General features: G+C 33.9%; 1 protein-coding gene across 3 annotated transcripts in view; it reads right to left on the reverse strand.

The window, feature by feature from the left end:
• LOC127833863 (uncharacterized) overlaps positions 1 to 23,646 on the reverse strand; it is a 150,271-nt gene that overhangs the window by 114,266 nt on the left and 12,359 nt on the right. For all 3 annotated transcript variants that reach the window (XM_052359350.1, XM_052359348.1, XM_052359349.1), the window contains exon 2: positions 17,453 to 17,557. In XM_052359350.1, coding sequence (XP_052215310.1) covers positions 17,453 to 17,539 — 87 coding nt within the window. In that variant the 5' untranslated portion in view covers positions 17,540 to 17,557. The remainder of the gene's footprint in view (positions 1 to 17,452; positions 17,558 to 23,646) is intronic.

Consider the following 23,646-nt stretch of genomic DNA (forward strand, 5'->3'; position numbering starts at 1 on the left):
CTCTACTGATTTCAATGAGATTTTCTTTGTATTTTGGTCAGTAAAATGGTTCATCAGTTTTTGCAAAAATGTTTTTTTTTAAGTGTTTTTGAACTGAAGTTTATGGTTTTGCACAGTAGATATTTATGGGCCGCGCTCTGTGAAAAGAGGGCTTAAAGCATGTTCGTAAAGTGTCGTCCCAGATTAGCCTGTGCAATAAGGGACACAACTTTCCACCTAAACTGGATTTTTGCTATTAAGGGAATTTCTTTATACAAAAAATATCATCAAAGTAGAAAGTGTTGTCCCTGATTAACCTGTGCTGATAGCACAAGCTAGTCTGGGACGACACTTTACGCACAATAATTAGGCCCCATTTTTCAACAGTGTGGCTAAAATTCAATTCACAAAGTCGTAAAATTCAATTAAAGCACAGAAATAGTCTTATGGGCAGACCTTATTTTCAGGCCCAGTTTCAACAGTCATCATGGGGGGTTTCAGGCCCAGTTTCAACAGTCATCATGGGGTTTCAGGCCCAGTTTCAACAGTCATCATGGGGTTTTACAATTTTGTAACATACGGCCACATATTGTCTACATTTCATAAATACAGTGGGATGGTTAATTTGGTAAGTCTTGCTTGACAAATTTAATAGTTATGTGCAATGAAGCAGTATACACAGATTACTTAATTTGAAGAAAATCCTTTACCTGTCATAGATATATCTGCTGTGACATATTTTAGACAAATTATATTTATTCTTACTGCTGGCCAAAATATCTTGCACCAGGAAAACTGCTGTCACATTTAAGCTGAATACTTTAAATGGGCATTTTATTCTAATGATAACACTTGCTTTTATAACTATCAATTTATTTGTACTACATGTATTTCATACAAATTTTATAAGATAATGAATATGAATGTTTCGAATAACTTGTGTTTGAAATGCACGTTAAGAGAAAATTTAATAATTGTATAACAATTAATTCACTGGCAGCAAATTAAAAATTTCTATGTTATAACAGTTTGTTCTGGAGACTAAGTCATTTATTGTTTTGTACACATTCTAGTGACTAAATATATGTTTTTCTAATGTTGTCCACAAGAATGAAAAGCGCCTATTAATTTTTAGCTCAGCTGTTTTCGAAGACGAGGTATTGTCATAGCCAGCTCGTCGTTCGCCGTCTGCCATCCAGCAACCGCCGTCCGCCGTGCTAAAACCTTAACATTGGCTCTAAAATCAAAGTGCTTCCACCTACAACTTTGAAACTTCATATGTAGTTGCACCTTGATGAGTTCTACACGCCATGCCCATTTTGTGGTCACTAGGTCAAAGGTCAAGGTCACTGTAACCTCTAAAAAAAAAAAAATCTAACAAGCTTTCATTTATTCAAAACTGCACCCGTAGCCGAGCCTGGCACCCGTAGCCGAGCGTGGCACCCGTGATGCGGTGCTTTTGTTTATATTTGGGGAATGGGGTTTTAATTTTTTCAATTTATTTTCAAGCATAAAGACTTAACAATGTGTGCCAAATTGAAAACCTTATTCATATACACACATAATGGATTAATCTTTACCTGTCATAATTTTGTTTCTTAATTAAAGTTATTGACATTTAGATGTGTTTTTTCCACCAACTTAAATCGTTAAAATGAAGTCTCTTCTTAGCAAAAATCCAATGTAGGCAGAGAGTGTCATCCCTGATAAACCTGTGCAGACTGCACAGGCTAATCTGGGACAACATTTGACGCGCATGCATTTAGCCCTTAGTTTTCTCAGAACACGACTGTTATTATTAAAAATGGCTTCCTGATACAGACCACAATTAAAATGCAACAAAGCAATTTAAAAAAAACAACTTCATTACTTGCAACAACAACAACAAAGCTGATCCCTGGAGCTAAGTTGTGCAATTATTTGTTTGTTTCCTTAGATGCAGTAAAAAGCCTGGCTAACATTAAATCAATGCCATGAACCTTTTAAGGACAGAACGCACCATATTCAGGCTGCACATGACCAATCTTGGATAACTTTGAGTTTTAATTGCATGTTTCATCATCCAAGCCCAACCAATATCCTGTGCTATTTCCTTTGCAAAAACTGGCTAACGATACAAAATAAATCATTTGAATCACTAGCAATAATCTTAAGCTATTCAGAAAATTATGACAGCCGAGCAACATAATGGACTTTCAGATGTGAATTAACTCGACTGTCATTACGGCTTATACCGTATTTATCTGATTCTAAAGCCATTTATCCTTTCCACATTAGCACAATATACTCTCAATGGCCACAACAAATAATAGACCTCACTTATGCCTCACAATTCAATTTATTTCACTAACGCACAGCTCAATTTTAACGCCTGTATCTAATTTCTTCTCAAGGTGTAAACGACCTTGCTGATAGTTTTCAATCGATTTTCAATAGATATATTATTTAGAATTTAATTGATGCACGCACTATGACAAACAGATTGCATTTTGATTGACTTTGATGCCGTGATTATCTCACAGAAGAACTCCAATTGTGAAGAAATTACATTAATTTTTTGAAATTTTAAAGTGTTAATTTTAATCTTTTCTAGTAAGGTCATGTAAGGTCAGTGAAGAGTATCATTTCAATCCATTTGAAACACTTATTTTTCTTACAGATCACTCTCCTGCGAAGGGTGAAGCACTAATATTAGGTCATTGTTGTGAACTTTGAAACTATCTTAACCCATTTATGCCTAGTGGACTCTCCCATCCTTCTAAATTGGAACATTTAATTTCCAAAAATTAGAGATGTCTTAAGTATACTTATTTCTATATTTAGAATATTTCTTACAGAAAATCCTTTAAGCAAACAGCGCAGACCCTGATCATAGACGCCGCATCATGCAGCGTCTCATCTGAGTCTACGCTGTTTGCCAAGGCCTTTTTTCTAGACACTAGGCATAAATGCATTAAAGGGACCTTTTCACGCTTTTTTATCCTTTCCCTCTCAGAAGCAAAGTGAAAATGGCTATGTGCAAACAGCATAAAACAGAAACAGCTTGGGAGTAACTCACACTCTGTTCAGGATTTATGCTGTTTGCTGCTCATCAGTATCTAAGGGTTGGAACAGAAGCCTATAAAAGTTGAATCTAGTAAGAAAGGTCTTTAATAAAATGTAACTTTCTAAGGGGCTTACACATACGTAAAAATACGTATCGAAGGGGTAAAGGGGTTCAATTGATAAAATTGAACAAAAATTGCTTCAAATTTGCAAATTTTCCTTGCAGTTATGTTTTTTGCAAGGAAACAATAATACTGAACATTTACCATACTTAAAAATATCCATTATATTTATGTTTTGACGATTAAAGAGCCTGAAAATTATACAGCGTTATAAACACAAAAAGATTGTATAATTTGGAAAGTAAGGTTGTTATCATTATATTTTGTAACATTACGAGGATTGCCAATATTACTTATACATTATACATCTAAAATAACACCAGCAAGGATGGCCAAGTGGTTTAAGCGCTAGACTTTTACTCCATTAGGTCAGTGGTTTGAGCCCAAGTGGGATTCCTTTTTTTCATTCCTGTAATTTGATTTATATTTAATACTGGAACTTTTTAGTTCAGGTGTTTTCATTCATTAATTTAAAGCTTTTAATGACAAACTTCAACACATGCCAAAATCTGTGAAAAGGTCCCTTAAAATGTAACAATACATTATATAAACAATAATTTATTACCAGTGTCACTAATCTTTCATATTTTCACAGTCTTACTTTCTGTGTGATTAATGTACAAATTGCAAAGGGAAATAAGTGTATTACAATTATTTAAAAACACTGCAAATGTAATTGAGCTGAACTATGAGAAAATGGGGTTTAATGGTTTTGCAAAATGTTTCATCCCTGCTGATAGCCTGTGCAGTCCACAACCTTGATAAGCCTGCTCATACGCACATGCATTTTCCCAGAACATTTAAGGCTCCTTTAATAGTATTTAACCCTTTGCATGCTGGGAAATTTGTCGTCTGCAAAAATGTTGTCTGCTGAATTTCTAAAATAAGCATTTTCTTTGATTATTTTCAAAGAATACTATTAGAATAGCAAACAGTTTGGATCCTGATGAGACGCCACGTTCTGTGGCGTCTCATCTGGATCCAAACTGTTTGCAAAGGCCTTCAAAATCCGGTTCCAGCGCTCAAAGGGTTAAATAAAAACAGGTTGAATTTTCAGATTCCTGACTGTGTATTTACCAGTGTTGTATTAAAAATCAATGTGTGTGATCAATAATTAACAGGTAATTGACTTTCTCTTTGTATTCAATAATTGTGTATTTTTTTCTTTATTTAATGTTTTCATTACAACTATTTTCTTTACTTTTTTCGTAGGGAAATGCCATTTCCTCAGCATTTTTTATTTCATTATAACATGTGGTGCTATTCTCTTTTCTTTCATTACACGCAGCGCTTTTCAAATAAATATTGTTCATAATAACAAACAAGGATCAGCAAAGACAGAATATGTTTTAGGGATATTTGTTTAAGGATACACAACAAACATTGGCACACTCATGCCATCTAAGGCCGTTATCACCCTGCTAGAAAAGTAAACATAGGTATATTTTGAGAAGCCGGTTGTAAAACCACTTGTAGGAAAACCACAATATGTTTGTTGAATACAAAATTTATTGCTTTATTATCTTCCACTACCTACTAAAGGAGTTGAGTTGTTTAAACAGGGCATTTTTACCCCCAAAGTGGTGCTTTCAGATGTATGTACAGATCATTTCATATTAATATCAGGTTATTTTCCTGTCAGTGAATTATTGAAACGGAACATCAAAAAATAACTTATATAGTAACTCTCAGTCTGTTCAAGTTTTGAGCTGTTTGCTGCTCATCAGAATCTAAGGTTTAGAGAATTGATAAAGCCTTAAAAACTTTAATCTAGTAATAAAGGGCTTAAATTAAATAAACTTTCTTGTAGACTAAAAATGCCTGAAAATACGTATCTAAGTGGTAAAGGGTAAAATGAAATATATGGTTATCATTTTATCTTTTTTCTTATTGTTCGCAAACAATCATATATTTTTCTCTAAGATGATGTTTCCTACAAACAACAAAACTACCCTATTTAAAAAAAGAAAACAGAGATTCTGGGCATTGAATATATAGTTCTAATTACAATTACTAAATAATATGTCAAATTATGCTAGATTTAAAATAATTTATTATTGAAATCTGATGTAACTCCAACATATCACGACTCCATATTGATGTTCATTGACCACTATTGAAACTTTGTAGTTTTTCTGTAGATCTAATAAATATTAATTTAAATATGTAGAACAACTAACTTTTATTTAACATAAAATATATTATACAAATCCAAAATGCTCAAATAACAACATTTATAAAAATCAAATCTATTTTGAAACATGTTTTAGAAGTTAAATGAACAACAAGCATTCAAATTTGATATAAAACGTACTGTTTTCAATCAAAATGTTAATGTAGTACAAACATATTAAATGTTTTATTTCCATGAAACGTAATTGAACTGTACATTTTTATTCCTGATTGGTTTTTCTTTTGGAAATAATTAGGAAATAAATTGCCTTAGCCATATTGATATTTGTGCAAATAACTACTTTTCATCTATTAAGAGTGCATAATGTTGCAAACAGCGCCATTAATCCAGCAATTAATTTGAAATCGTGCCATGTTTTTAGTAATTTGTCGAGAGATTAATTGAAGCTGCCAAGTTGAGGATTAATTAAAGGCGGAGTATGTTACATTTATTACAATGTTTAGTATTTCAATTGCTTGTTATACATTTGGGTTCAATATTTAAAAACTTTTTGATTACAACAATATGAGCCATGTTTACAGAAATTCCATACAAAGATTGCTATACCAAGTTGAATACAATATCATATCTAATGAATGCGTTCGCTCTCTCCAGCAGGGCCTTTTGATATAGCTGCTCGACATTTTCTAGCCATTCATTATGCCCCCCTTCGAAGAAGAGCCTGGTATATTGTTTTGCACATGTCGGTCCGTCTGTATGTCCGTCCGTACGTCCGTCCATCCGTCCTTCCAACAGATGGTTTCCGGATGATAACTCAAGAAAGCTTATGCCTAGGATCATGAAACTTCATAGGTACATTGATCATGACTGGCAGATGACCCCTATTGATTTTGAGGTCATTAGGTCAAAGGTCAAGGTCACAGTGACTCGTTTTTGGATGCAGTTTAGGACCACATTTGCAGATTATAATGATCATGACTGGCAGATGACTCCTATTGATTTTCAGGTCACTAGGTCAAGGTCAAGGTCACAGTGAGAAAAAACGTAATCACACAATGGCTGCCACTACAACTGACAGCCCATATGGGGGGCATGCATGTTTTACAAACAGCCCTTCTTTAATACTTGTTTCTTTTTTTTGGCGTAGCTGCTTTACCTAGCTTTTTACCCTAAAATCCCTTTACATAATGACAGCAGACCCGAATGACTACACTCAATTTTGTCCATTGGTTGATTTGAGCATAATCCCCCGAAACATTGGCAACATCACCGCATCTTCGTAGTATATTAGGCTGTCACACTGCTCAGTGTAGGCTAATGCTGACTTATTCTCTGCATTTAAATTTGGCCAAGTAACAATTACAGATTACCAGTAAATTCCATCCCCAAGACTTTCAGGGTCAGTAAATTGTCAGGGGAAAAAGAAATTTACTTTTAATAAACAACTTCTGTTCATAGCACATTATTGCTCTCAAGATATCAAATAACACGAATTTTATGGAAAGACATGAATGAAAACCTATCAGTAAATGCCATTTGTCTTATATTGTGAGACAAAGCTACCAAAATAGTAAAGTGCCCATGATAGAAGTGAAATTGTTTAATAATCTAGCCATACAAATTTTGTGAAATTATGTTAGAAAACAGTGCTTAATTCCTGTGAGTCAAGTGTTGTCTCAGATTAGCCTGTCTAGTACTCTAAGATTGGGTTTTTGTTAATAAGAGACTACCTTTAATGGAAAAGTTCCATTAAAGTGTTAAGTGTCATCCCAGATTAACCTGTGTGGACTGCACCATTAAAGTGTTAAGTGTCGTCCCAGATTAACCTGTGTGGACTGCACCATTAAAGTGTTAAGTGTCATCCCAGATTAACCTGTGTGGACTGCACCATTAAAGTGTTAAGTGTCGTCCCAGATTAACCTGTGTGGACTGCACCATTAAAGTGTTAAGTGTCATCCCAGATTAACCTGTGTGGACTGCACATATAAGCTAATCTGTAACAACACTTTACACACATGCAGTAAGCCATATATGAGCATGGCTAATACCGGTATATCATTTCCATTTGTAATCTATCATGTGTGACATAGTTTATCTATCATGTGTGACATAGTTTATCTATCATGTGTGACATAGTTTATCTATCATGTATGACATAGTTTATCTATCATGTGTGAAATAGTTTGACAACATGGCACATCTGACATTATTATCATAGGTAAATTAAATGCTTGGATTGTTTCTGATATATTTGCATTCATTTTTGTTAATGCTACATTTGCAAGAGTTTAATGATGCCATAACAGTTTACTTTAAGAGTGGTATACCTCAATTGATTTAATAAGCCTTCAGTAATCTTACGCATTCCTCATTAGATGCAACAAGAAATATCTTTTAAAAAGATATACGGTGTTGATAGTTCAACGAATGAGATCAAGGATAGCGAATGTCTTTTTCTGTGCAGCTCTCAGCTGCATCACACGCAGTACGGGATGTTACGCGGAGTTTTTGCGGCTTATTTTACATTATTACATATTGCTGGTCATAAACCTATAGATACAAAACAGAAAACCAAAAGAAGAATGGAAGTTAAATTAAAACATACGAGTCAACCGGCCACACGCGAAGTATCCGTATTTATAGGCGCGTTCTTCGAACAAACCTGTTTTAGTGGTTTGTCTGGCATTGCTATTTGATTCCATTATTAACAGCATCAAGAATCATCGCGCTCATGCTTAATACATTTGTCAATATGGTGGAATAATTATTGTTTAATTAATCAAAAATAGTATTTATCATTGTATTGTTGAAAACACATTTAAAATCTATTATTGACATACCATAATTATATTGCTGAATATCTTCATTTAACATATTTCTGGTCTAAAGAAAATTCCAGGTCACCTAGTTCATGGATAGCGTCTTTATTATATAACAATTATTTTACTGGCCGCGAACTCCGGTGATGACCTGTATATAAACTCTGACATTCACACACTGACCGCAAATTGACTCAATACCTCGCGGGTTGAAATGCAATGCATTAAAGTGAGGCCTCGCTTCCACTGCTCTTTATACTTTTACATGTTAACATGTTGACAGGAATATGGAAGTAAGTACTAAATATGAGAATATAGCCTTTAAGTATAAACGCTTTTGCGCTGGTAAATCTCTGAAAATAAAAGGTGCAAACACAAACTGTATTGATGTCGAGAATTGAGTGTAAAACTGTTCTATCTATTAAGCCTTTTCATTAGAGATAAAATTGTTTCATGCAGTAAAACAGTGTTACAAAGACGCGGATATGTTTCCAATGTTCTGGTGGTATACTCAAATCAGCCAATGGAATAAATTAAGTGTATTCATTCGTACCTAGCAGCGGGAAATTTTATTTGAATTTTATTGGACACTTACAAAGGTCAGGTAAGGTGAAAAGCTGGCTTAATACAGCTACGCCGAAAAAGAAAAATGCAAAAAGCTGCAAATATACCAATTAAGTGCCAATAGGTTGCAAGTAAGGAATCAGAACAAGATAATAGCAGCTACTGGGAATAGTTTGCAATCACATGATTACAAAACAATTCAAACAGTCCGGAAATACTCGCTAATAATGATAGTGCTCTCAAATACTTATGAAGTAAAATGCAAACACATTAAAATTACTTTTCAAGCACTTATGCAAATGTTAAAAAAAAGTCTTTGCAAACCACTTGAAAAGACATTTCAAGTGGAATACATCCTGCACGTATAAAATAGGGTTTTCAAAAAGGTTTTTACAAAGAAATGTGCACAACCAGATGAAATAAGGTCTTGAGAGTGTGATAATAACAAAAAAGATCAAACCCTTAATAATGTTTATCATAATTACAACTTATAATTTTAATTTCCAGTATTGCAATTGATTTTAATTGATGTTTCAGACAGACAGACAGACAGTTTATATCAATCCAATAAGGCATTTAAGCCCACGAGGACATATATACAATACAAGTATTGACGAACATGAAGGCAAGATTAAAGCAGTTTTCATTATCTGCAACATGAACAGTTCCCTTAAAGTTTGTCCAAAATATTGTTGCAATTCAGTCTGTATCATTTTATTTCTAATGCTTTGTATGGCTCGTTTTCATATCAACCCTTTTTAAGATAAAATTCATACAAAAACAAAAACAATCAAAGTATTAATATTGAATATTTCTATAAGCTGTAGACAAGGAAACCAAAGCAAATACCATGCTGTCAACTTCCATTTTCTCTCCTTCTTGGTGTCACATTGACCGTCTCTGCGTTGACCATTCAGAAACATGTTTTATAATTCTTGGCTGCATTATTATCTGTATAGCCTAAATATTTAAGGTTACCATTTGCAAAAGCTTTGCAGTTCAGTTTTTGGCAAAGTTTCTCTTTGCACACTATTTGCATACTTAAACATTATCCCTTTCCCACTCAGAGCCAAAATAGAAATGGCTATATGCAAACAGCCTAAAACCAGAACAGTCTGCAAGTATAACTTGCAGCCTGTTCAGGTTTTATGCTGTTTGCTGCTCATCAGTATCCATGGGCGTCGGAGCTGGGGGCGACAGGGGCGGCGGCCGTCGCCCCAATATTTTCGACAAAAATGAAATTTCGGCAAAGACCTTTTTTATTTTATTTTTCATTTCAATGCCCGTTTATTTGAAATTATCTTTACCACGATGCAAGGTCACCACGCTTTCGCGGTTATGACACGTGTATTGTTGATTGTCATCACCCGTCCGTGGTAATGTACGTGTCAATTATGTTATTAATTGATCGATCTCTTTTTAAACGATAATCTTTTTATTCTTGAGTAATTAAACCTGGGAATCTTTAACTGTCGGTATGATCTAAGCCTTTGCTTCTTTTTATTAATATAAAGGAAAATATGACATGAAAAAAATGTGCCGATATCCAATAGTCCTTAATTATCAAAAAAATTAAAGATACCTGGATTAATTGTAATAACTCAATGTAAATCAATAACTCTAAAAAACTTATTTAATGTTTTTCACCACTTTGTTGTGTTATTTCAATATGTCTCCTCCAAACCAACCATTACGAATTTCAAATTTCCATAACGGAATTTCGGGGAAAAAATCCAGAAGAATGTTCTTTCAACCCACATGATCCCTATTGTTGTGTTGTCTGCTACAAAGTACAAACTGCGACATATAGAGATCACTTCTCCATCGTCTGTCTGTCTGTCACAACTTTTGTCATTCAGAATATGCCTGCAAGAGACGTGTATAATGTCAGGTGTCAGACATAAAAACGCACCAGAATGCACCATTTGAAGCTAAAATTTGAAACAAATTCTGGGAGAAGCCCCTGCCCCACCAGACCCCCACCAATGGGAGGGGCATACCTCATCCCATACCCACCCTCTCCACCGCCCCAATGTCAATTTGCTTCCGACGCCCCTGGTATCTAAGGTTTGGAGATGCAGCCTCAAAAACTTGAATCTAGTAAAAAAGGTCTTAAATTAAATATAACTTTCTAAGAGACAAATGCGTCAAAAAACGTATCTAAGTGGGAATGGGTTACAGTCAGCAGAGCTCCAGATAAGGGTCGTATTTTCGTAATTACGAATTATTTTCAAGTCCGTTACGTATTTATTTTAAAATCTTGTCGTACCATTAAGAATTTCAAAATCAAGTTACGAATATTATTTTTACATCGGTTCGTATCGATTTTTATTGAGTTCTTTTCGCATATTAAAGATCTTTGCAGTGCTTATATAGAATGGTTATCGGGTTTGTATAACAAAGCGCATTTTTTTCCAATAAAAGCGGCGTATACAGTCTATCTGCCAAAAACACTGGCGGTGCCGAGAGAACGTCCTAAAAAACTGCAAAGCGTCCAAAAACACGCTTTTAACATATTGTACACAAAGTGAGCCGAAGTTTAATGTTAAGAAAGACATTATAGAAAAGATCTTATACGATGTTGTATGTTCAGTTGCCGACACAGTCGGAAAAGCTAAACAAAAACGCGACACGACGGGTCCAAACTTAATCACAAAAAAAAACATTTAACGAGTGGAAGGGACAAGTCCCGTGGCTAATCGTTGAAAAGATTGAAGGGGAGACCCGTTTTAATTGTGAAATATGTAAAAATTCATCTAAGGCATACAAGGAAAAAAAAAATTATTTTCCAAAACTTAGTAGTAACGTTAGGAATAATATTTCAGAGTTAAGAATTCTTTTTGAAAATCTGGTAGTAATTTAAGAATTTCACAAAACCTTATCTGGAGCTCTGAGTTACTACTAAGTTTTGGAAAATAATTCTTATTTTTTCCTAAATGACCTAAAAATAAATAATAATGGTTACTTTCATGCAAAAAAAAATATAAATAAACATACTAGCAACTTTATTTATGCGAGTTCAACAGTGTCTTTTCAGTATTATACAATGTTATTTTTCAAATACCTTCATATGCCCAAACTGTGCTTAGATTGTATGCCTTAGATGAATTTTTACATATTTCACAATTAAAACGGGTCTCCCCTTCAATCTTTTCAACGATTAGCCACGGGACTTGTCCCTTCCACTCGTTAAATGTTTTTTTTTTGTGATTAAGTTTGGACCCGTCGTGTCGCGTTTTTGTTTAGCTTTTCCGACTGTGTCGGCAACTGAACATACAACATCGTATAAGATCTTTTCTATAATGTCTTTCTTAACATTAAACTTCGGCTCACTTTGTGTACAATATGTTAAAAGCGTGTTTTTGGACGCTTTGCAGTTTTTTAGGACGTTCTCTCGGCACCGCCAGTGTTTTTTGGCAGATAGACTGTATACGCCGCTTTTATTGGAAAAAAATGCGCTTTGTTATACAAACCCGATAACCATTCTATATAAGCACCGCAAAGATCTTTAATATGCGAAAAGAACTCAATAAAAATAATATTCGTAACTTGATTTTGAAATTCTTAATGGTACGACAAGATTTTAAAATAAATACGTAACGGACTTGAAAATAATTCGTAAGTACGAAAATACGACCCTTATCTGGAGCTCTGGGTTACAGTCTTTGTACACATAAGTTTGCCCCCAACATCTGGGTCTCACATTTTACACAAGCTTTGCCCCTGAAAGTTGTAAAATTGGGACAGAAAGATGCTTTAACTGTTCCTGTATTCCTAGTCAGGTTGATTAATTATTAAGCAAAATACTAACTGATGAATGTTATAAATGAAACCATAAATATCTTCAAACAGCAAAGGGAAATCAATTATGCATGTGATAGTTTTGTTATCATCTGTGATCTATTTGTTTAGAAAAGACATCTAACAACCCACTTTTCATGTGAGTAAAACAATTAATTAAGTGAACACATAGGAAGATGCTTATGAAGACAACCTTTATTTAAGTGGACTGGAAACAAATATTGTTGCATTTCAGAAAATTATCGGAATACCTTGTGACTGTCCACACACCTAATTTTTAACCAAAAATGTCCTGAAATTTGTTAAAAATGATTCACAGAAAAATTTAGCTTTTTTTTTTCTCACATCATACTTTGTCATTTGCTTGAGGCTGGACTCCAATATTCTTTGGCCATTTCTATTGAATGACTAGGCTTTGATTGTTGTTGTTTCCGGTGTTGTGTTTTGTGTGTTGAGTCATATTTTATTGGCAGGTGGTGACAAAGGTTTCTCTTCTGCATTGTTCCTGCAGTTTTACAGTTACATTTCTTTGTGATCTCATAGGATTCACCTTCTGACATTTCTGACAAGAAAGTGGGACGAAATATGCATAAAATGGCACATTAGTGCCTTTTTTTGGAATCAAAACCACGTTTTGAATTGATTATGTGCTGGTACAGGATAGGTTTGAGTAATCATATTTTTGTATTATGTTATTTCAGACTTTGAAGTCGTTTGAAAGACATATGTTGGGTAGTGGTGCAAGACAACTTGAAGTGGGATCAACATATAAATTCTATCACTAGTACATGTACCGGTAAATCAAACCAATCACTAGGATTCCTTCGCAGAAATCTCAAAATAAATGCGCCTAATGTTAAGGAACATGCATATAAAGTAATAGTAAGACCAAAACTTGAATATTCTTCAACAGTTTAGGATCCCATAATAGTAATCAACTTAACCAAATTGAAAAGGTGCAAAAAAGTATGTTATTGAATATTGTGTTAGACTGGAAGTGGTATGAAAGTGTTCTGGTAATTGGCCAATTTAACTCTTAAATTCTGTTATGAAATAAACTTAAAACAAAAATAGACAAGGTGTTGCTTAGAAACAACAACAACAAATTAATATTATACATTCCAAACCTGTGGATATATTGTGATGATGTTGATGCTAAAATTATTTCTATCAAAGGTTACAATCAACTGATTTCCAGTTCAAAGTGGTCTGAAATCATCACGTAGTGTGTTTGCTAAGAGATACGGTTCTTTTTGGAATACAATTTCTTAAAATATAATATCCCTTAATCCAAACAAAAAAATACTCAATAGTTTTAATGTTTTATGATTAATATTGTGTTAACTATCGCGCCACAAAGCTTTGTATTACCAATTGTCTCTTTTAATATGACCACTCATCCATGAATTAGCCAACTTAATACCATAATACCTGTTTAGTGATATCTCTTTTATGAACTGGATAGTAATTAAGTAATGCATGATCATTTTACAGTTAATGTCAGAGGATCATTTTACAGTCAACGTCTTAATCACAAGAAATCACTTTCTGGCTTTGTTAAAACTTAAACACGAACAAGTGTTTGCCGCTTTAGTATATATATATGTTCCCGCCTTTTGCATAGAAATCCAATATCATAAAAGGTTAAACTCCATTTATTAAGGTGCATGGACCATAATATATCGTGCATTGTTCACTGCATTGTTACGACAAAGATAAATAAAACAAAATACGAAATTGAAACTTAAAAACGTTGTATGCACACTGGTTGGCATTGAGTCAATTGTCTATGCTTACTAATGCATTGAAACGTCCCTTTTGGTTCGGTTTGTGACAAGCAATTATTAATTAGTTGTTTTATATCGTAAGTTCTTTCTAGCCAATTAAATTTTAATACCATAAAAATTATGTCATTGTATTTGTTTATAAATTTTAAGTTAAATATACGTATGTTTGTAATGCAACATTCATATTTTCTGACAGATCCTATTGTCCTACTGGCCCCTAAATTTAATATATTTAAAATTGCATCAAACACTTTTAAATGTACAACCTATCAATTGGCGAACTCTATCAGTTTTATTTTTTAAAAATGAGCCGGTCTTCGGGAAAACTGCGGCGCTGAAGCCACGTGCCTAAAGTTTAGTTCCAGCTTAACAGGGAAAACATTTTACCCTTTCATGGAATTTTTCATTTTAAGTGAAAATGCAGTCTTGGTAGAAAATGTCGCCCCGATTAGATTAAGCAATCGGCACGGGTTGCCATGGGACAATACTTTAATTAAGATTGATATTTGTACGCTATATGCTTATAATTGAATGTTAAAATATTACTGTAAAATCATTATTATTTGTGGGACATTTTTTTTTTGAAGATTTCATGGGTTGACATATTCCCAAATGTAAAACAAACTCATCTGAAAATGACATACATAAATTACTCTTTTTCATTCCAAAAACAGAAATCCACAAATGTATGTGTCCGTAAAAAATGACATTTTATTATAAACCAGAAAATACCAGGATGACGAATATAAATCATTGTACAGTAATATTGCACTGACATTTACGCTTGACATTTTTAAGTGCTGCTGAAGGTTCTACGAAGCAGTGCATTTTTCGTGCTGTGGCATAGTATGTTTGAGTGGTTATCATATGGTGTCTTGCGACATTTATTCCTCTCTGAAGAAGGCAGGATGTCTAATTGTGGGTCTTATGACATACTTGCTTGCGTATCAATCCTTCAGATTTTTCTTTAGAACATAAATAACCAGAAAATGGACGAACTTACTTAACAAGCCCAGACCAATGCATCAAGACTGTATTTAATGTCGTTGCTCCACTAAATAATCTCAGAACAAGATCCATTTTGCTTGATTGTTTCACACATTAACAGTGACAGACCCTGTGTCTTCTGTAATGCCTACAAAATGTAATTACATCTCTCTGAACTTAATTGGCCCTTTTAACTTTGTGTTCCACATGTAACATCAGATCAAACAAAGAACCTCATCAGAATTTAATGTTGTCCACAATTTGAAAGATTTTCAGTGAATTACTTTTAAAAGCTTTTCCTTAGAAACCAATGTCCATTACTACGTTTTAGTGCCTCTAAATGTTGCGTTTTCCATTATATTCCAAAATTGAAACATTATACCCCTTTTATTTAATTACAAACAAACACCAATAAAATGTAGTATCAATAAAAATAGCAAACAAAAGCTATGTCTTTTACCATCAATTACTGTATCCAGCAAATAAACACACACAAATTACGCTACCTGGAAAGGATTGCTATTTATCAAGAACAACAAACAAATGCAATCAAGATCTATCACGCTTTGATAAAACAATAAACTCACACTTTGATAAAGCAATAAACGTTGTTTTAATGTTCTGTCAGAGACAAAATATCCAACAGATAAAGCTTCATTGCATGTTAAAAATTGTTTTAGGATTTAGCCAAATTTGTTACTTTGTTGATACGTTACGAAAAATATGTGTTTACTGTTAGTAACTGCTACCATTATGAGTGATTACATATTTCGCTGACCCATTATATTTCTTCATATATATATATATATATATATATATATATATATATTCACACATATGGCCAGTTACGGGGTCTCTGATTTAGAAATAGGTTATGGGGTTCCCACTTTAAATACATGTATCTCCATACCCTTTTTTATCCGATATAAACACGAATTAAGGTATATAGGGGTACCTACTATTATTATTGTATATAAATACGTCATTTATTTAACGTCTTATACAAGGAAATATATAGCGAACTTATTTGCGAGGTATATACAATTTCAATTTCAGACCTGATTGTGGTTTTCGATTTAAGACCTTATTGTGAGATTTGATTGCATTACCTCCCCTACACCCCCCTCATAGTAATTAAAGGAGCCTAGATTGCGGGGTTGTATATAGACCCCGTTTTTTATATTGACCTCGTAAGTACAGTCTGAAAACTACAGAGACCGCGTAACTGGCACTATGTATTGGTATATATATATATATATATATATATATATATATATATGAATGCCCTGTGCGCATAAATATTTGGAATGAAGATTTGAAAGTTTGACAATGTATTCATAACATGGAAAGAAAGAATCAACAAAGACCCACCTTCTGTTAGCACTACCATAATTGATCTGGTAGACAATACCATGCTTCTTTTTAGTAGAGCAATCATTGGTCCCATATAAAAAGTAGTACTAAATTTGCATTAAATGGCTTATTCATTAGACTACCTGCTTCATTTAGATTGTCAAATACTGATAAAAAAATACAACCTGGTCAGGTAAAGGCTTGACAAAACCTGGTCAGGTCATGACTTCATCAGCAAAACCTGGTCAGGCCCAGTTTTAATTTGCAAAACCTGATTGAATCTTAATTTACAACACCCGATCAGGTCAATTCTTTAACATCGAAACCTAGTCAGTTAATTATTTTATTTAAACTAAACCTGATTAGGTCAAGTCTTGATTTGCAAAAACTGTTTAGGTCAAGTTTTGATTTAACAAAATCTAGTCAGGTCAAGTTTTGATGTAAACAAAACCTGGTCAGGTCAGTTCTTAATAAGAAAAACCTTATCAGTTCATTATTGATCAGCACAACCTTGTTAGATAAAGTATTGATTAGTTAAACCAGTTAAGGTCAAGTACTGATAAGCAAATCAGGATCAGGTCAATCCTTTTAGCTGTTACATAGTTTGCATATGCAACATCAAGTTCAAAAATATGAGGTTAACCTATGATTATAGCTTGCCAAACACAAAGATGGGACTAGAAATATTTGTGTGTAATTAAATGCATTTATTAAATGTTATTAGGATAATTATGATGATGTTTTTGATGATGATGATGACGATGGGAAGAGGGATAATGCTGATGGTCATGATGACGTTGAAAATGATGACAGTGTTGATGATGCCAATGATATGACATGAATGCTGCCATTGATACTCACAGGTTGGTGTTGTATAACCTCCAGACTCAATGTGTCCTCTACACCAGGGATGACAACCGTATCCCAAGTAACATCCTCGCCCTCCATGTTGCTGGTTGGATCTTTCTGAAATTAGATTGCGTTTATCATTAATTTTTAAGAAAACTTGTATAGTCATTAAGATAAGTATTAATAGCATAGGTGGTTGCGGCAATATAAATATTTGTTGTGGAAGTGTTCGTGTCAATGGTAGTGAAAGAAGATGGTGGTGGGGATGGTGATGGTGGTACCACTAGGAAAAGGAGCAAAGGTAGTAGCACCAGCAGCAGCAGTTGTACCAGTAATATGTCTTTCTACGTTATGTGTTAACCACACAGCGATAAAACAAAACAAAACAATAACTCAATGAAATACATTAATTTTGCACGACACTTGTAAAGAACGTTGTTTTCAATACAAGCGAAATTATGGAACGCCATAGCTGTCTTACGTTGTTAATGTTTTGTCTGTCTTCTTAAGAAAGTGTCTTATTATGTCAAACCGTCGTGATATTCTATCCATATTTGTTGCTGTCTTGTCAAAACACAGTTGTATTATGTCAAACCGTCTTGTTATCTTGTCTAAATGTGGTGCGGACTTGCCTAAATACAGTCTTATTATGTCAATCCGTCGGGTTATCTTGTCCAAATGTGATGTTGACTTGTCAAAACACAGTCTTATTATGTCAAACAGTAATATTGTCCAAATGTGATGTTGATTTGTCAAAACACAGTCTTATTATTTCAAACAGTAATATTGTCCAAATGTGATGTTGACTTGTCAAAACAAAGTTCTACTATACTCAAACCGTCGTGTTATCTTGTCCAAATCTAGTGCTGACTTGTCAAAATACAGTCCAATTATGTAAAACCGCCATGTTATCTTTTCCAAATGTGATGTTGACTTGTCAAAACACAGTCCTATTATGTCAAACAGTTATCTTGTCCAAATCTGGTGCTGTCTTGTCAAAATACAGTCCTTTTCTTCGAACCGTCGTGTTATCTTGTCCAAATGTGATGTTGACTTGTCAAAACAGTCGTGTTATATTGTCCACATCTGGTGCTGACTTGTCAAAATGCAGTCCTATTATGTCAAACCATCGTGTTATCTTGTCAAAATGTGATATTGACTTGTCAAAACACAGTTCTACTATGTCAAACCGTCTTGTTATCTTGTCCAAATCTGGTGCTTTCTTGTCAAAATACAGTCTTAATATGTCAATACGTCGTGTTATCTTGTTCAAATGTGATGTTGACTTGTCAAAACACAGTCCTATTATCTAAAAAAAAATCGTGTTATCTTGTCCAAATCTGGTACTGACATGTCAAAATACAGTCCTATTATGTCCAACCGTCGTGTTATCTTGTCCACATGTGATGTTGACTTGTCAAAATACAGTCTTATTATGTATACAAGTCAACACCACCTTTGGACAAGATAACACGACGGTTTGACATAATAGGATTGTATTTTGACAAGTCAACATAATATTTAGACAAGATAATACTACGGTTTGACATAATAGGACTGTATTTTGACAAGTCAACACCACATTTGAACATGATAACACGACTGTTTGACATAATAAGACTGTATTTTAACAAGTCAGCACCAGATTTGGACAAGATAACACGACGATTTGACATAGTAGAACTGTGTTTTGACAAGTCAACACCGACGGTTTGACATAATAATGTTTTTTTGACAAGTCAACACCACATATTGACAAAAGATCACGACGGTTTGACATAATAAGAAACCTTCTAAAGAAGACATAAAGAAATGTAACAACGGCAGGCCCGTACCCAGGCCATGGGCCCAGGGGCCTGGGCCCCCCAGCTGGCTGTTGAATTATGATATTTTTTTTTTAATTATGGGCCCACTGCAATATTTTCTCTCGTGAAAGGGCCCACAGTACACTTTCCCTCAATACAAAACAGCAGCTATGTTTTATTGTCCCTGATCAACATGGGGATTAGCGCTCGCCAATGGAGATAAGCCCCTAGGCAATGTTTTCTTATCGCCTTGTACACACATCCGCGATCAGTCCCCCATTGTGATCCTGAATGCTTCATCTATCGATGGCTGATGTAACATGTAATTTGATTAGTCAAGGAAAGAATAGCAGCAAATGGAAGCAACTGCTACAGGAGGTCGTAGACTATGGTCTGATAATTGCTGACGCAGGTTATTTTCCTTCTTTGAGAAGGACATATCCCATAGACGTATATTTACCCTCTATAGTTTGATTTTTTTTTTTGCAGACCTTTTATTGTAAATTGTTAGGTCCCAATTGGGAATAATATATACTTTTTTTACTTTGCGAATGGGGCCCTGATGTTGAACAGGAACAGAAACACTGACAAAGGTATTAAAACTGAAACACTGACAAAGGTATTAAAACTGAGTATTTATCATTTTTGAAATGAAATCACTAAAAAATACTACGGATAGATAGTTAACATGTTTGTTGAAAAGAAAAACATATTCATAAATTTGTCCAGCAACAGATAAGAATTTGGCAGATTTTAAGTCAGTATTTAAAATAATTGAGTACCGAAAACTCAGTATAATGTCACCCTATTAATGGTGCATTGGTAAAAAAATAAGTAAAATTGAAACAATAAATAGATCTCATTATATAAGTTAACCTGATCAAGTGTAAAAAAATATTGTATTATTAATTTATCTGTTGCCTTGAAATTGTTTGAAAACAGTAAAATATGTTTAATTGATTATTTAAGACGTTCATTATTTCCCCCCCCCCCCAAAATAAGGCGTTTCGCGCATTTCCCCCCCCCCCCCCCCCAAAAGGCATGGTCTTTCCTAAAAATAAAAACTTTGAAGTTATTGATTTGTGCCAAAAAAATTAGTGGAAGCAATTAAAAAGTTGATATGGATAACCATCATTAGTTTAAACCTGTAAGTTTCATATTCACACCAATGTTTAAAGCTTAAGACTTCCGAAATGGGCTGATGGCTGATTTACTTGTTATATTCCATAAATTAATATCACAAAATAAGGTTTGAATAAGCATTAAAATTACTTGCAAAGTGCCAAATTCAATATATATATATATATATATATATAGGGAGGGGGGCCCCCTCCCAAATTCTCCCCGGTTGGCCCCCCCCCCCCAGTCAAAAAATCCTGCGTACGGCCCTGCAACGTAAGACAGCTATGGCGTTTCATACGAAATAAAACATAATTAATCATCTTTGTCAAATCTATGTCAATATCAGTTATTTGCATTTTACATATTGACTCGTCCACTTCTGGATTCAATACCAGAACCATGAATAATTTAATACCTTAATCGTTACACTACTGATTCGGTCGTTTTCAAATGACAGTTAGTTGCGAACACAAAGTACTTGTCGCTACAAATCAATGCGCGGTATTCCGCCTTTGAAGTGTGAATAAATGTTGTTTCCGACACGCGCCAATGCTTTGATCTTTCCCGCCGGTGTAATAATTACATATTCATTTTTAATAACGCATTAATCATGAGTTTGACGGACCATAGATGTCATTGATACGTCATGATTTATTACCATACGAGAATATTGTATTAATGAATTAGTCACTGGATATTTGTATTGATCAACTATTGTAATGAATTAAACAATGATTGCGACTACAAAGTAACGACTACACTTATTTGTATAAATGTACTTATTGCATTGTGTCAACCTGTGATACGAATTAAAAAAAACACACTAGCAATTTGGTAAACAATGATGTGTATCCATAAACGCATTTATAAATGGCATAGTGAAGAGACACTCAGTAGTTTCACGCAATTATCAGCGTTTCATCAAATCTTAACATGTAAGTATCATCAATAGATTCAATCAACTCAATTTGGTTTTCAGCAATATTTTTTTCTATTGCAAGAACTCGATATTAAATCATTTGCAGGGTCAGCCTCCAATAGCGGTGCCACCATATTGAGTGAATTTTCCTGTTATTATAAAAACAAACACTGTTGTTGCAATAGCCCTTCGCATGCAAAATATTCACGAATATTGTTCGAACCGAGTGGTCTTTGAAAATGTAAAATGTAGTGATGCATTATGGGTTTTATGCATTTATTACTCAAGTTATTAATTTATTAATTGTTTATCGGATACTAAACTCGAAAGTTGCGGAATAATTTTCACGCGATTTATCCCCTAGTTCAGTTTTAATACATACATACATACATGCATACATACATACATACATACATACATACATACATACATACATACATACATACATACATACATACATACATACATACATACATACATACATACATGCATACATGCATACATGCATACATGCATGCATGCATGCATGCATACATGCATACATGCACACATTCACACATTCACACATACACACATACACACATACACACATACACACATACACACATACACACATACATACATACATACATACATACATACATACATACATACATGCATACATGCATACATGCATACATGCATACATGCATACATGCACACATTCACACATACACACATACACACATACACACATACACACATACACACATACACACATACACACATACACACATACATACATACATACATACATACATACATACATACATACATGCACACATACATTCGTGGCTAATGCGTAGAGACAAAACACCAAGCAATCAACTGTTAAGAAACATAATTATTTGATTGAATTTAACGTTAACATTGTTTTTATATGACCGTAATCAGGGTTCAGGAGCACATGACTTTGTGGGGATCACAATTAAACGTTAATGGATTTTAACACTACAGTGGTGTTTTTTTCATATAACTTTTTAAAACAGTTTTTCTAAAGAATTTCAACTATTGCATAAAATAAATGTGCTGCTTTTGGCAATGCGAAATACATCGGAATTACTTTATTTAATAAGCCTGTGTTCTTGTTCAAATATTCGATTAATACTACGCGATTATGCTTCACGCAACGTGAAATGTTATCACCGATTTCAGTCGTATTCAAGGATTGATTCTTGTACCTTTAGACATCGACACAAACTGCAAGAAAAACTCTTTTATGCAAATGTATTGCAATAACTTGAGATATTTGCAAAAATAAAGTTCATAACGGTGTATTTTCATTCTGTCCAGCCCGTGTGTAAATCTCTGAAAACCCATTTGATACTGCACCCTGGTTATTACCGATAAAAGTTATAATTAGTGTCGTATAAAATGGCAAAACTGGTTATCTGTCGTTAAAGGAACTGTCAACCGCGATTGACGAAAAAATAAAAGTTCTAAATTACCGTATTTTTTACAATTATTAGTTTATATTGATTACAATATCACGACTGGTATATTACATTACTTGAAAAAATTTGTATAGTTTTCATATTTTCAGTATACTGTATTCGGTAATACATTTTACTGGGTATGTCTACCAGGTAACTACCAGTTAACTATAAATAACGCAAGTAGATTGATCATCATCGTCAGGTGGTAAACCCAGGAAACATCGCGAAATTTTATTACTGAATATACATGTACTGAAAATATTAACTTTTTTCAAGTTATGTAATATACCAGTCGTGATGTTTTAATCAATATAAACTAATCATTGTAAAAAAAATACGGCATTTTAAAACTTTTCTTTTTCTGTCAATCGCGGTTGACAGTCCCTTTAAGTTTCGCAAAAGTTACACACACACACACACAAATATTGCTAATATTGCAGTACCACAAAACTTCATCAAAGGACGACATGTTTTATGTACAATAATATATCTGGCGGCAATTTTATGTAAACCATGGTCAAATAAAATACAATAAAATGCACGAAAGTAATGGTTCCCAAGATTTGCCAAAATGCTCCAACTAATTCAGATGTACGTCGGATTACCGCTTATACATAAAAGTGAAAAGAATTACTTTTTTAAATTTCGCCGCATAGTCTACTTTACTCTGCAAACGACATTTCATGAGAATATTGTTCAATTAAGTTATATATATTAAATTCATGTTTGTAATGTCTTTACATTTTAAGACAACGTCTTGTTTGCATGTTAACCCATTTATGCCTAGCGTCTAGAAAAAAAGGCTTAGGCAAACAGCGTGATACGGCGTCTCATCAGGGTCTGCGCTGTTTGCTTAAATGAATTTTTGTAAGAAATATTCTAAAT

This window comes from Dreissena polymorpha, chromosome 6 (genome assembly GCF_020536995.1).
Source record: "Dreissena polymorpha isolate Duluth1 chromosome 6, UMN_Dpol_1.0, whole genome shotgun sequence".
Lineage (NCBI taxonomy): Eukaryota > Metazoa > Mollusca > Bivalvia > Myida > Dreissenidae > Dreissena > Dreissena polymorpha.